Source organism: Leucoraja erinacea, chromosome 5 (assembly GCF_028641065.1).
Source record: "Leucoraja erinacea ecotype New England chromosome 5, Leri_hhj_1, whole genome shotgun sequence".
NCBI classification, from domain to species: domain Eukaryota; kingdom Metazoa; phylum Chordata; class Chondrichthyes; order Rajiformes; family Rajidae; genus Leucoraja; species Leucoraja erinaceus.
The window spans coordinates 29,288,738-29,304,958 of NC_073381.1; the positions used below are offsets into that span (position 1 = coordinate 29,288,738).

Sequence of the window (16,221 nt, forward strand, 5' to 3'; positions counted from 1 at the left end):
GGAATCCGATGTTCATGCTGTTATAAACTACTTAAACGGAATATGAGGTTTCAAGAATTCGATGTTCATGTTGTTGGGTTGCAAGCGAAATATGAGGCGTCATTCCTCCTGTTTTGACTTTATTGATTTCCCCAACGCCCCAAGATAGCTATCTCTGCTTTGTATTTTCTTTGCATTGTAGCTTCAGAGAAAATGCGGTTATTTTGGTGCTCCGGACCTGTAGGAGTGCTGTAAGCACCATTGGGAATGGTGATTTTATTTATGCGGGAAAGTTTGATTAAAATTTGGATTTGCAAGTTGGATGTAGATAAATCTTTAACTTCTGTGCGCGGTTTGATTGTAATTGTATTTCTTTGTATATTACTAACGTAAATAAATACATTACATTACGTATGCGGTTGTCTTAGGCTTTCATTGCGTATTCAAATACATGATGTTCATATTTTACCCCATTCTGTGATCAGCGAATATACGGAATCGTAATAATGCAGGATCGAATCTGTCAGAACTTGGTTCATGAACACGTTAATTTTCGCAGATATCAAACGGTTCTGATTTACTGTTGCATTGCATCAATTTTATGGTTTAAAACTCTCGGTAGCGTTTAATGAACATTACGATTTATATTAAATCAAAACAATAAATTGCATTGTCATCGTGAAAAGCCAAATTTCGATGGTGTTTCCCTTTAATTTAAAATCAGTAGGTAAACCGGTAATGACTTGCAAGTTTTAAGGGAACCATTCGGATGAAGTTTTGCAATTTAAAAGCGTAAGCACCGATCTGTACACATCTTAAGAAATAATATAAGATCTTACGACGGTGGTAAGAAAAAAATCCATTGTAAAAAATGTGCTAAATATCAGTGTTTCCCGCCAAACGGGTGATCATCTGTTCTTTCACCCGCAGACTCTCCGCGCTCAAACCCAGCTGAGCGGGAGGGCGTTGTGACAGATTGAAGTTCCCGCGAAGGGTTTTGTCGGGTGCTGATTGGTCAGCAATACCCCGGCGCGTCACAGTCCGGGAGGTTCCGCCGCTGTTGATTGGGCGGCTCGGAGAAGGCGCCAAATCCGATCGGGATTTGAGGGAGACGCGGCGCCAACATTCATTCATTCAGTCCAACAGCGGCAGCGGCTCGGTGTCTGCATCTCCATCTCCAGCTCCGTTACATCCTCAACTCTACCGGCGTCTGCAGCTCAGCTACATCCTCAACTCTACCGGCACTTTACCGCTGCTGACAAATCTTTGCAGGGTCCCGCACTAGTTTATCACAGTAGTTAACTGCTTTTATATTGTTTCCCCTACTTTGCATCCCTCGTTTTACTCCGAAGCCTGTTCATAGTTCTGCTAATAGTCCCAATTCATAAACCTTTTTAGATATTACAATGCTTCCCGCCCGCACTCCTCTCGCTGCCAAGAACGAGAATGTGGTCTTCACTAAGATGAGTGACGTGTCTCTTATTGACAAGGAAAACACGGTAAGTGATGGGGGGGAGGAAACGAAACTGCTTTTTAAATTCTCCCGCTTCGCTAGTCTTAAGTGAGTCGGGTGCTGTTCCATTATTTAACAAACGCGATCGGAGGATTGAACGGCGGCGTAATTATGTTCTCTTTTCTCTAAAGCCGCCTTCTTTAAGCAGTACCCGGGTCCTGGCCAGTAAAACCGCCCGCAACATCTTCGCCGAAGCCCAAGTAAGTAAATGCAGTGGAGGGAATGTGGGCTTTTTTTAATCGTTGCTTTATGTATATCTTCCATTCATTTGTCCTAAGTACTGTATATCTTTCGTTACCGTTTTCCCCGACTCTCAGTCTAAATGGTGTCGACCCGAAACATCACCTATTCCTGTTTGTTCCGCTAAGTTACTTCAGCATTTTGTGTCTTTGAGGGGTTGTCTACCGGCTTCCCGCTGCCGGAGAGCGCGGTGAGATTGTGGCGCCAAACCTCGCTCGACAGCTCTCCGGGGTTATTGCAAACTGCAAGGAAAGCGTTTCGCTTCACTTTAGTGTATTTGCGCAATACCCTATCTTTGAAAGTTTTAAACGTCCTAAAATTCTTTTTTTTTAAATTGCGTTCTTTGAGGATTGGCGCCAAATGTTTGCTTCTCTTCTTCTTCTTACTTCCCCCCCCCCCCCCCCCCCTCCGAATTCCGCAGTAATGAGCTGTGCTTTTTAAAAGGTGATTATGTGTTTGACCGTGCATTTTTTATTTACAGGCCAAGCCTGGAAAAAGCAGCGACTCATCAAGGTTACAGGACGAGCCGCTTCTGAGGGAAAATCCGCGCCGTTTTGTCATCTTCCCCATACAATATCACGATGTCTGGCGGATGTACAAGAAAGCTGAAGCATCTTTCTGGACGGCAGAGGAGGTAGCTTCCTAACAGCTAATATTTTTCATTACAACGTTTAAATTTGTCTGATATTCATTACTTTCTGGACTTTGAAATTAGAACAGCCCTTAAGTGTTTTGGGACCTGCGCTCTATAGCGGACCCATTGTTCTCCGATTAATGAACAGCTGTATTTTATACCTGTATTGTGCCCAACAAGCCGGGAGGAGGCGTCTGGAGTTCATTGAATATTTATCTTCTGTTTTAGTTTCTATGCTCATCGAGTTGTGCAAGAATGGAAAAGGGAGGGGTGGGTGTTGCAACCCTGTTTATGGCGCGCAGTTTAAACTTATCCTTAAAATATACAGGAGACGTCGATGGGAGCTAGAATAATCTACTGCTGAAAAAAATAAATTCGCAGGAGAATGCATTTTTCATATACAAAAATTATGCTGGAAATGTTTTAATCCGGCTGGTCCACGTTTCCCTATTAATAACCGGTTTAACTTGAGTACATGTTTAATTGTTCATCATAAGTATTGGAAAACAGCAAATATTTTTCAACAGACGCTAACTATCCTGGACCCCTGTCACTGTTCTCCCAGATAATAACTGAACCATCAGACGTGTAACATTTTCAAATAGCAGAAAGCTAGAGTGAGGGGTAGATGTTGCAATCCGTTTTATGGCGTAGTTTAGACGTATCCTTAAAATGCACAGGAGACTAATGCTGTCCAATAATTCAATTTGTGAGAGAATCCTTTTTTCCATACATGAAAATTGTGCTAAACTGAAAATGGCAAGAGTACTAGGGTAATTCAGTACGTCACAGCGGCTAGCTACTGAAATATCGTACCACGCCACAATCTACCACAGGGTATATGCCAGCTGAACGCATGAAAAGAAGGCTCGGAGCTAGACTGCGTTTGGTTCTACCTAACCCATCTAAAGTTGAACGCAAACAATGATCAGAAACGTTATGGTGGAAGTCAAGAAGAACGTAGGTTCAATACACATGATCAGGTTTGTGTTCTCAGCCCCCCTTACAAAGCAAACACATGGGAGGTTGGAACAGTAGTTGAAGTGTGTGGTACTAGGTGGTATTTGGTAGAAATTAGAGGACATGTTAGAAGTGTGCACATAAAGCATATGATCCCAGCAAGGGATGAACTTGTACAAGAGCAAAGCAGACGAAGAAGCAGACCTGTCAGACTTTGGTATTATTCCAAGTTCAGATGCAAGGGCAGAATCTCCAAAGAAAGTCAAAGGTAAATGATCCTGAACTTGACTCTCCTTTAAAGCCACAACCTGACACTTCCCCCTAAACCACTCAGGAGTGTGTAAACCAACCGTCAGATTAAATTAATAAAATTATCCTTTGTCTAATTTACGTTATTTTACTATTTAAGGGGAGAGTAGTGTATATAATGGTCACTGTAACTTTAAGAACAGTACTATATTGGTATGGTTTGTGTCGTGATATATTCTATGTCTTATCAGTCTCGTGAATATGGGTGAGTATGCACAGCGTACTTTAGTGAAATAAAGAAGGCTCACACTGGCATCCATGTACTGAAAACCTGTGCTTGTTTCTATCTACATGCTGAAGCCGTAATATCTTGCGGGTTGCATTCATGGAAGTAAAAACCTAGTAGCACAAGTCAGTAATCTTCCATCAGAAATAAATAAATGTTTTGGGGGGGAGTTAAGGGTCTTAACAGTGCACCTGCCTGAGAGTGACAGTGAGGGTTTATTTATTACATCAGTTCTGCCTGGAAGCGATGGAAATAAAATTAATGGTGGAGGCAATGAATGAGTGACATTGTTGGAACTAGGATACAAAACTTTGCAATTGCTGGAAATATTCAACATTCCCTCATATACTGCCTAACACTGCATTCTTCATTGTCTGAAAAGGGGACATGATCTGAAACATCTAACTTTCTTTTCACCAATGTTGACTGACCCAGAATTCCCCCAACAGTTTGTATTTTTTTTTACTTAAGATGCTACAGTTTCATGAGTATTTCAACGTTTTGTTTTCAGATTTTTGGCATTTCTGATTGTTTTCAATCGCATTATCTCCATTCCACTTGCAACCTTAGACATTAGTTACCATTAACGACCCTTTACACTTAGCTGGTGCTAACCTTTTTCAAATAGGGAATGCATGAAAAATGATCATTCCCTTTATTCCTGGACTGCAAAAACTTGGGCGGTGGTTTAGTTTCTAAAATAACATTGGGGTTGAATGCTAACTTCTACCATGACTGACTCGTGTGTTTAAAAACCTTCCTATGCCTTGAGTTCTGGCCTTTCATCAGTTGTGTACGTAGAGCTGAAAATTGAGGTGGAAAAAGCTTTGACGTTGAGCTCTTATCTCCTATTCCCAAATAAGTGTGCACAGTTTAATGACACCTGAATTTTTTTTATTAGCATATCTTTTGGAATCTAACCCTTTTGCTTCCATAATGAAGAGCTGAATCTTTCCCCCCCCATGGTGACAAGTTGCATGTCATGAATTCATCTTTCTAGCTTGGTTGTTCTTGTTCACCATATGTCATTAAGCTTCACAGCTGAACAATTGATGTTGTTGGTCCTCATTGTTGATTACATTGAGTTATCTCTATAGACAAAACTCTTGACTATACAGTTCCATTATCTTTCTTGATTTTTCCTTCTTACCCCAAAACAAATGCATGATAAATGCATTATGTTTTGTCTCTTGCTTTCTTTATGAACCTACCCATTCTTGGCCAATTGACTATTTCTGATCACCTTCGAACCTCATAACCTTGTTGTCTATTAATATCTGAATGAAACTATAATTTTAGATACTTAATTTTAAGACATGTTTTCAAATGCCAGACTACCTAGCCTTTTCCTCCATCCCATGTTCACATTTCACCAGTAACAAAGTGAAGATTTTTGTGTCTTGTCGTTCTGTATCTTTTTTTTTGCGTTGCTCTGAAGTTACAACCTAAGGTTTTATTGTTGAATTTTGTGACTGTCCTGGGTATTAATAGCTATGAATTGCTTTTGTAGGTTGATCTCTCAAAAGATCTCGAGCACTGGGAGTCCTTGAAGTCAGAGGAGCGATACTTCATTTCTCACGTCTTGGCATTTTTTGCAGCCAGTGATGGTATTGTTAATGAGAACTTGGTAAGATGTATTGTTTTTAACTGGAATATTAAAGTCACGATTTTTTTTTTCTTGGATTATTTGCTGATCTTGCTTTCATTGGTCCAAAGGTTGAGCGCTTCAGTCAAGAAGTTCAAATAACAGAGGCTCGTTGCTTTTATGGATTCCAAATTGCAATGGAAAATATTCACTCTGAAATGTACAGTCTTCTAATTGACACTTACATTAAGGATTCTAATGAGAGGTAATTAAAGTCTCATGGCAGCCTCAGATTATTGACTTTTCTCTGCATTCATGCTTATGAATTATCCATTCTCCTTCACAGAGAATATTTGTTCAATGCAATTGAGACTTTGTCCTGTGTGAAGAAAAAGGCTGACTGGGCCCTGCGTTGGATTGGTGACCAGCAAGCAACATTTGGTGAGTAGTGACTTACTATTGAAAGTGGGTATTTTAAAGAAAATTAGTTCTAACAATAACGTCACATCCAATGTAACCGCAGTGCATTCTTACTCCATGCAGTTAATCCAGGAAATACCTGAAATGACAAAGTCACTGGACATTTTAGAAATATCGCATAACAATCTATGTTAGGAGCAGAATTGGGCCATTTGGCCCATTAAAATCTACTCTGCCATTCAATTATGGCTGATCTATCTTTCCCTCCTAGCCACCTTCTCCCCATAACCCCTGACACCCTTGCTAATCAAGAATCAATCTATCTCTGCCGTAAAAATATCTATCGACTTGGCCACCACAAATTCATATGGCTATGAATTCCAGATTCACCACCCTCTGACTAAAGAAATTCCTCCTCTTCCTACATACTTGTTGCACTGCTGCCCACTTTATCCTTTAATTACCCTTGTGAATTAGAATACTTCACTTTTGGCCCCAGTGACAATGGTGGATAAAGCTGTTTGAATTGTCTAATCAATACAAATGTTTTGCTGTTAGTTTAGGATTTTAGCACCACAACTTGTGTCTCAAGTGGTGGTTGGCGATCTACGCCTCAATTTTGAGTAGGTCTCCCCTCCATCTCCCATGTTCCAGGGAAAACAATTCAAGTCTATGTGATGTCGCTGGGGCAGCTTTCAGAGGATTAATGGTTGGGCTGATTTTGGGTTCCACCCTGAGATTGGATTTACAACAGGAAATTCCTGCACTCTGCAGGAAATTTGACAAGCGGGGTCAGAGCCATCAGATGCTTTGTCACTGGGTCTTCCCTCAAATCTAAGTGAGCTGAAGCGTGGAAATTCCAGGCCTTGGGGATAAACTTGTGTGATGGGATCTGCATAAATAAAAGCCTTTTAATTATTTTTTTAAAAAAATTAAAAATTTAAGCTGCTTGTATTTTAAAATACAAAGTTGCATTCACAGCTTAAACACATTTGAATATGTTAAATTCTTGAATTTACCAGGTGAGAGGATTGTAGCGTTTGCTGCTGTTGAAGGAATCTTCTTCTCTGGATCATTTGCTGCTATTTTCTGGTTGAAGAAGCGAGGTTTAATGCCTGGGTTGACTTTCTCCAATGAGCTGATCAGCAGAGATGAGGTATGATAATCAAGCTGCCCGGGTTGTGGATTTGATTCAAAGCCTCTTTAAAATAAATGATATTGGTTTTTTAACTTTCTCGCTTTAATTTCCAGTATTCCACTTTCCTGCTGAAAGCAATAGTTTTTGCTTGCTTTTTCTTCTTTAAAGGAGCAGGAGTTCTTGAAATTTTCCACTTTATAGCAAAAGTAGAAATTTAGCATTGTGCTTGTAGTGCAATTTCTTGTTTGCTAATAATCAATTAAGTAAAATATCTGAAAAAGGATCCATGTTTATTAATTTCTTTTTTAAAATCTAACCATGGGAGTCATCCAGTTGAAAGGTTAAAATAGCTTTGAGGCTAGAAAAGTTAGATGTGTAGTTGAATTTATTACATTTGTTTGACCAATTTTGTTAGATTGGTTTCTGCAGTACACTTCTATTGGCAAACTCATTACATACAGTAGTGCCATTCTGATCTAAATAAAATTTCTGCCAGACTTAATGTGCTACTGTGATGTTTGTTCCAGGGTCTGCACTGCGATTTTGCCTGCTTGATGTTCAAACACTTGGTACAAAAACCTTCAGAGGAGAAGGTACGAGGGATCATTCAGGATGCTGTTAATATAGAACAGGTAATTTTTTTAATATATTTTTTTAAATTGTATGAAAGGGTACTGCTTGGTGCCTGTAATCTACACAGCACAAGGTATTGAGTATTATTTTCCATCTTTCACCAACTAAAAATAAGGAATTTAAAATAAACTTTGCATTTCAGGAGTTTCTGACTGATTCTCTGCCAGTGAACCTGATTGGAATGAACTGCATCTTAATGAAACGTTACATTGAATTTGTAGCTGACCGATTGATGTTGGAACTGGGATTCAATAAGGTATGATATACAAACATAAGGGCTCTCACTTAACTTTTTTTCCCCTGTTGCCAGCTGGGCAACCTCGGCAGCTTTTTAGGTTGCCAAATGATAGTTTATGTGGTCATTTAAGACGGCTGGCATGACGTGTGCAATAATGTGCTCGAACAAAGTGCGTAGTTATCAGTTGGAATTATGGTCAATGAAGCATTCACATTATTTCTGCTTCAAATAAAGACGCAAACTAAACATTCACCAATCAAGACATGATATATACCACAATGACATGCAGCAAAATTACAATACAGAATCTCATCTCTTTTTACACGTTGCAATGAATGCAATTTGTATTATCTCTTTCCACTTCCAAACAAAGATGTGGTTATTCAGTGTGTGATCAACCTCGGTGAGACCAAGCGCAGGCTTGGCGATCGCTTCGCTGCCACTCAGTTCACAATAACCAACCTGATCTCCCGGTGGCTCAGCATTTCAACTCTCCCTCCCATTCAGAATCTGACCTTTCTGTCCTGGGCCTCCTCCAGAGAGGCCCACCTCAAATTGGAGGAACAGCACCTCATATTTTGCATGGGTAGTTTACACCCCAGTGGTATGAACATTGACCTCCAATTTCAGGTAGTCCCCTGCTTTCTCCTTCGCTTCCCAGGTCTCCCTCAGCCCACTGTCTCCGCCTCTTCCTTCCTACTTGCGGCCTCCCTCGCATCAGTCCCAGAAAGGTCTCGACCCGAAAAGTTGCCTATTTCCTTCGCTCCATAGCTGCTGCCTCACCTGCTGCGTTTTTCCAGCATTTTTGTCTACCACCCATTCTGTTATCCTACTTTCCTCACCCACTCCCTACACATTAGGGGCAATTTTACAGAGACAAGTTAACGTACAACGCCAATGCATCTTTGGGATGTGGGAGTAAACCCACACGCTTGCAGGGAGAATGTGCGAATTCAACACAGACAGTGCCCGAGGACAGGATCGAACACAGATCTCTGGTGTGTGAGGCAGCAAGTCCACCCGCTGTGCCACTATTTTATTTTCCAACACACAAAATTATATGCCGATAACTTTGGTTACTAAAGAAAAATACTCAATTTTCAGTCTTAAATCTCTAAGTGACGCTATGTCCCCCATTACAGCTACTGTATGTTTTAATTCAGTTCAAGGCTATGGGTCAGTACATTGGCCATAAAGTTGCTGCCTAAAATTGCCAGAGACCGGAATTGATCCTGAATATGGGTGCTGTCTGTAGGGAGTTTTGTTTTCTCGTTTATAACATTGTTTACAGAGTACTATGTTTACAAATTCTGTTGTGCTGCTGCAAGTAAGGATTTCATTGTTCTAACTGGGACATGAGAGAATAAAACACTCTTGACTCTTGACATACGTCACTGATGTGTGGGATAGAACTAGAGTATGGGTGATCGATGGTCGGCGTGGGCCGAAGGGCCTTCTATCCAGAGATGCTGGCTTTTCCATGGAGTTCCCCCGCACAATTAAAACATGGAATAGTCTTCACCCTACCACAGGTACCCTACTAAATTTAAGGTAGCTCTTTTTTTCCCCCAAGAATCCTGTTTTGCTTATGTCCAAGTCAAGAGTCAAGAGTTTTATTGTCATGTGTCCCAGATAGGGCAATTCAATTCTTGCGAATATTTTTGGCGGACCAGGAAACCAAGAAGCGAGAGTTACTCCAGGGAATTCCTTTGGCTCCAGGGTGATTCTGCGTTGGTTTTCACCGACCAAGACAGCAATGGCGGCCAGATCTTCCACAATGCAAAGGGAGGGAGAAAGTGGCCGACGCCGACCAGTTGCCGTGGCAGTGCGCCTGTGCAGGGTCGCACATGCACACAACCACGGCCGATGATGTGCTGGCCGTGGTTGTGCACATGTGCAGGGGGAGGATGTGCAGGCCGTGGCAGTGCGCATGTATAAGGCAGCCGGCCGTGCAGAGCCGAGACACAGATAGCGGGCGGAGACGGAGAGAGATAGAGATAGAGAGGGGGCCTGCTCAGAATTAAACGATAGGTGTCCCGGGTGCTTGCCAAGCCGGGCAAAATGGCATGGCTTTTAGGTTGCCCGGCGGGACTGTAGATTGCCATTGGCATCCGGGCAACCACTAATTTTGAGTCGTGTTAATAAGTGTCTCGCATCAAACTTATTCGAGCCTGCGGTGCAGGCTCGAAGGGCCGAATGGCCTACTCCTGCACCTAATTTCAATTTCTATGTTTATTTTGCCGCTTTAATAGGATTGTGGCTGATCTGATTGAAATTCCATGAGTTTCACCGTGTTTATTTTTGGTGATCCATCGGTTCAGGGTTCTCCCACAAGACGCATTTGTCCACATCGACCCTGTCAATACCTCACCGAATATAGGACACAAGAATCTAGATCTATTTTTCCCCGTATATATCCTGCTATTCTGATCGATCGATCCTTGTGAAACAATGTGTCCTTCAGTATCGTGAAGCTTGTAATATATTGACAGCTTTCCTGAAATAAGGAGACCTGCACTGTATGAAGTACTTTAGTGTCTCTTTGCAATATACAATATATTATTGAATCCTTAATGCTAAATTAACCAAGTGTTAACTATTTATTTCTAGATCTATAAAGCTGAGAATCCGTTTGACTTTATGGAGAACATTTCATTAGAAGGCAAAACTAATTTTTTTGAAAAGCGAGTTGGAGAGTATCAGAGGATGGGTGTGATGGCCAAGAGTGCTGACAATTCTTTCTCACTGGATGCCGAGTTTTGAAAGGATGGCGAAGATTTGCAGTCGGATGGCAAAATAGGATTTAAAAAGCTGACGTGTTAGTTCCACACATCACTGACTTTTCAGTTTGCATTGATAATAACCCGGTTTGGGCACAAGGTTGCGTGCCGACTAATTCCAAAATTTGGAGTTGGTGGAGATTGCACATTGTAGGATTTTGAAAGCAATAGAAGATCTACATGTTACTTCAAGTGTAAATGTATAATTACATAGTTTACAGCACTCGGCAACAGAGGGTGGATGTCATTTTGTTGTAGAAACACTTGAATGAGGGTTTGTGCAGTCGAGCATTCTATAAAGGAGCCTAATTGGCTTTAGCCACTGTTTTGTTCATAGCAGTTTTCAGTGGGTTTTAATATGTAAATATTTTAATCAAAATGCACTTTCTAAATAAAGTTTCAAACATTTACATTTGGTGCCTTGCATTTGAACAGCTTTTTTTTTTCAGTGGGTGTTGAGTGCTGCAGTGAATCAGCACTGAGGTGAGTTGGTACAATAGCATTTAACAATGTGGCAGAGTACTGCGATTTTATAGAGGTGCTGCACCTCACTGGGGTGACTAGAGCCATCTTTACATTTTTGTACACACCTTTTCTTTGTTACCAATAGAAAATAGGTGCAGGAGTAGGCCATTCGCCCCTTCGAGCCTGCACCGCCATTCAATATGATCATGGCTGATCATCCAACTCAGTATCCTGTACCTGCCTTCTCTCCATACCCCCTGATCCCTTTTGCCACAAGGGCCACATCTAACTCCCTCTTAAATATAACCAATGAACTGGCCTCAACTGCCTTCTGTGGCAGAGAGTTCCAGAGATTCACCACTCTCCATGGAAAAATGGTTTTCTCATCTCGGTCCTAAAGGATTTCCCCCTTATCCTTAAACTGTGACCCCTTGTCCTGGACTTCCCCAATAAGGAAACTAAACTGATACTATGGCTGATGTGATCATGGTAGGTGTAAGGAAGACAAGCTATTTTAATTACCACCAGTTTAGTCAAATGAGTTTGCCAACATTTGAACAATTCTTGATCGAATACTTATTTTCCAGCAACTGGTTTCATCAAATCGTACCAATTAACACCCCGTCCATCAAACTATCTGCTATCCATTTGCTCTCAATTTACAGCAATCAATCTGCCAGCTAGCATGTTGTTTTTTTTGGGGGGGGGTGGGTATTGGCAGAAGCTCCAGCATCCAAAGCAAGCTGATGTGATCACAGGGAAACCATGCAAACTTAACAGGGACATGTCATTGCAGGAGTCTCTTGACCCCAAAATGTTGCCTATCCATGATCTTCAGAGATGCTGCCTGACCCACTAAGTTACCCCAGCACTTTGTCTTTTTTAAGCCAACTCCACGTTGCCAGCACCATGTCAGAATTGAGCCCTGGACTTTGAAGTCGATTTGTTTCTGCTCACCTTCAGGTTTATTACCTGAAGGAAATTAAAATGGTGATCCCTTTCTGCCATTTGCAGGTAGACTGGGAAAATCAGGTTGGTTCAGGACCCCACGAAAGAGTGTAGAATGCCTCCGAGATGGATTCTTAGAGCAGCTTATAATGGAGCTGACCAGAGAAAAGGCAATCCTGGATTTAGTGTTGTCGAATGAACCAGATATGATAAGAGAACTTGAGGTAAGGGAACCACTTGGAGGTAGTGATTATAATATGATTAGTTTTTGAGAAGGAGAAGGTTAAATCGGAAGTGGCAGTGATGCAGTTGAACAAAGGGGACTGAAGGCATGAGAGGAGAGTTGGCCAAAGTAGACTGGAAAGGGATCCTAGCAGGAATGATGGTGGAACAGCAATGGCAGGAATATCTGGGCATAATCCGGAAGACGCAGGATTATTTCATTCCAAAAAGGAAAAGAAGAAAGATTCTAAGGGAAGTAGGAGGCAACCGTGGCTGACAAGAGAAGTTAGGGATAGAATAAAACAAAATAAAAGATGTATAACACAGCAAATAGTAGCCAGAGGATTGGGAATCTTTCATAGGACAACAGAAGGAAACAAAACGGGTAATACGGGCCAAAAAGATGAAGTACAAAGGGAAGCTGGCCAGAAATATAAAGGACAGTAAAAGCTTCTTTAGATATGTTAAGGGAAAAAGAGTAGCAAAGTCAAATGTGGGTCCCTTAAAGGCAGACACAGGTGAAATTATTATGGGCAACAAGGAAATGGCAGAAGAGTTGAATAGGTACTTCGAATCTGTCTTCACTAAGGAAGACACAAACAATCTCCCAGATGTATTGGAGGACAGAGGATCTAAGGGGGTAGAGGAACTGAAATAAATTTTCAGTAGGCGAGAAATAGTATTGGGTAGGCTAATGGGACTGAAGGATGATAAATCCCCTGAGCCTGATGGTCTGCATCCCAGGGTCCTCGGGGAGGTTGCTGTAGAAATAGTGGACACAGGTCCCTGGGGCGGGGGTGGTTTGGGTGGGAAGGGATGAGTTGACAATGGAGTTGCGGATTGAACGTTCTGCGGAATGCGGAAAGGAGTGGAGATGGGAAGATGTGACTAGTGGGATCCTATTGGAGATGGCAAAAATGTCGAAGGATTCTATGTTGTAAATGACGGCTGATGGGGTGAAAGGCAAGGACTCGGGGGACTCAAGGACAAGAAGGCTCTGCAGAGAGTAGTGCGTTCAGCCGAACGCACTATGGGAACTTCACTCACCCCCCTGCAGGAACTATACAACAGGAGGTGCAACTCCAGAGCAAATAAAATCATGGGAGACCCCTTCCACCCCTGCAACGGACTGTTTCCAGCTGCTACGGTCAGGCAAATGCCTCCGTTGCCATGCGGTGAGAACGGAGAGGTTGAGAAGGAGTTTCTTCCCAGAGGCAATTCGGACTGTAAACACCTATCTCACCAGGGACTAACTACTGAACGTTTTTCCTTCCATTATTTATTATGTAAAAGAATATGTGTGTTATGATTGTGTTTATAATTTGTTTGGTTGTTTTGTTGTTTGTCTTTTGCACAAAAGTCCGCGAGCATTGCCACTTTCATTTCACTGCACATCTCGTATGTGTATGTGACAAATAAACTTGACTTGACTCTGTCCCTGTTGCAACTAGGGAGCCAGGGCAGAGCTGCATAGTACTGAGGAGACGTGCGAGGGCCCCATCTATGATAGAAGAGGTGTTATTTAAGTAATTTATTGATTTTTGAACATTGTGCTATATTTGGACATATACATGTTAAGGCAAGAATAATTTGTCTTTTGAGACTTGGATCATGAAATCAATTTATCTCAATGAAATTGTGGGGTAAAAGAAATGTGAACTAGAGCTCAGGAACAAATGCAACACTGACTAAGACCTGATAAGTAGAATATAATTTTGCATTTCTTTGAAATCAATATTATATTCAAGGCTGGAGTCAATTAACAATTATTGCACTGTTAATTGTGGCTTTTCTCAGAAAAGGATTTCATTAAGTTTACTGGAAGATTAATGTATATGTGAGTTAATGAAGGCCAAAAGTAAACTAATCTGGAGGTGGAGAACAGAAACACATGCTGGCTGAATAAGGGGTTATCAGAGATTCATTGAGTTGCAGATCTTAACTCTACTGATCAATTATGCAATTAAAAATGTGGCAGGTACTCAACAGCTCAGGCAGCACCCATGAAAAGAACATTTAATGTTCAGCTTAATTAGCTTTCATCAGACCTGGGGGGGAAAGATAGAAATTAAACAACCTTAAAATTGTAGTTGGGAGCAGGGAAGGAGATAAGTAAAATAGGAGGAAAGGCATGAGAGATTCAGCCACTGCAAATTAAAATAGGAACACTTGCAAGGTGTGGGGCTTTCTTTTTTGTATTGATTTATGCAATTTCATTTCCCTATTGCTTCTATTACCCCAAGGATGCTGGATTTGGGCAGATTGCCTCGCTAATTGCCAAAAGTTAGTGCTGGAAATCAAGAAAAGGAGTTTTCATGCAGCAATGGTCAAGCCCATCAAACTCTGGACTGGTAATAGCACAACATCTTGTCAAAATATTAAATGTTCTATTTTCATTTGTCTTTTCTCAACTGATCTTTGTCTTTAATTATCTACTTGCATTGACCCCAGTTCACCACTCTTGTTATACCTCTGATTTGTATCTGATTCCCAAAGGAGTCTATTGGTTCTGATCGGTGGTCTGAGCTGCCAATGTTAGTGACTTATGCAGCATGCAAAGGATGGCACAGTGACAGCTGGTAGAGCTACTGTCTAATTACAGAAACCTGGGTTATGTTGAGTTGAGGGCACATTCTCCTTGGACCTATTTGGGTTTCCTCCCATATCCCAACCATAATGGGTTTGTAGGTTAATTGGTCTCTGTAAATTGCTCTATGTGTAGGGAGTTGATGTAAAAAGGGGATAACATCTACTGTGGACAGGTAATTGATAGTCAGCGTGGACTTGGCCTGAAGGACATGTAGAAATTTTGAGCCAGGAAATACTGTTAAGTGTGCAAATCTGCAGCTCTGCAACTGAATCTACATCTATGTTGATATTTGAGACTGCATCAATCCTGTTGTAGGGTCTCTACCCGAAAGCAGGTATTGTCTTCAGCCTTCACTTCTATTACGGAGACTATTTAAATGATCTGCCATGGGCTAGAAATTTACATCTCATTCTCTTCGCTCCCTGTACCCCCGGCAGACTTAAATTGAGAAATATGTGCATTGTCAGTTTTTTTTTTTTTTTTTTTTTTTTTTTTTGCACATCCTTAATATATCCTCACAGAACACTGGTGCATGCACAGAATGTCCACACAATTTGAGATTTGCACACTGCAATGCATCACACCAATATACATATTCATAGCAAAAGGATTTGAGTATACGAGCAGGGAGGTTCTACTGCAGTTGTACAGGGTCTTGGTGAGACCACACCTGGAGTATTGCATACAGTTTTGGTCTCCTAATCTGAGGAAGGACATTCTTGCCATTGAGGGAGTACAGAGAAGGTTCACCAGACTGATTCCTGGGATGGCAGGACTTTAATATGAAGAAAGACTGGATAGACTCGGCTTGTACTCGCTAGAATTTAGAAGATTGAGGGGGGATCTTATAGAAACTTACAACATTTTTAAGGGGTTGGACAGGCTAGATGCAGGAAGATTGTTCCCGATGTTGGGGAAGTCCAGAACAAGGGGTCACAGTTTCAGGATGAGGGGGAAATCTTTTAGGACCAGATGAGAAAAACGTTTTTCACCCAGAGTGGTGAATCTCTGGAATTCTCTGCCACAGAAGGTAGTTGAGGCCAGTTCATTGGCTATATTTAAGAGGGAGTTAGATGTGGCCCTTGTGGCTAAAGGGATCAGGGGGTATGGAGAGAAGGCAGTTACAGGATACTGAGTTGGATGATCATATTGAATGGCCTACTCCTGCACCTATTTTCCATGTTTCTATGAATGAACAAATAAGATAATTTAATTCTGAAGTTATTTAAGGTTTTGCTGCGAATGTTATGAGAATGATTAATATCAATCCACTGAGAATGCACGCACATTTCTGAAGAAGGGTCTCGACCCGAATAGGGTCTGAAGATGGGTCTCGACCCG

At 41.4% G+C, this 16,221-nt stretch overlaps 1 protein-coding gene across 1 annotated transcript; it reads left to right on the forward strand.

The window, feature by feature from the left end:
- Nucleotides 1–1,094: 1,094 nt before the first annotated feature.
- Nucleotides 1,095–11,067, forward strand: LOC129697083 (ribonucleoside-diphosphate reductase subunit M2). Its single transcript, XM_055635301.1, has 10 exons — nucleotides 1,095–1,478; nucleotides 1,624–1,692; nucleotides 2,214–2,366; nucleotides 5,372–5,488; nucleotides 5,578–5,711; nucleotides 5,793–5,887; nucleotides 6,889–7,022; nucleotides 7,532–7,636; nucleotides 7,780–7,893; nucleotides 10,486–11,067. Exons 1-10 carry the CDS (start codon nucleotides 1,386–1,388, stop codon nucleotides 10,636–10,638), a joined length of 1,167 nt encoding a protein of 388 aa, XP_055491276.1. The 5' UTR covers nucleotides 1,095–1,385; the 3' UTR covers nucleotides 10,639–11,067.
- The last annotated feature ends 5,154 nt before the right edge of the window (nucleotides 11,068–16,221 follow it).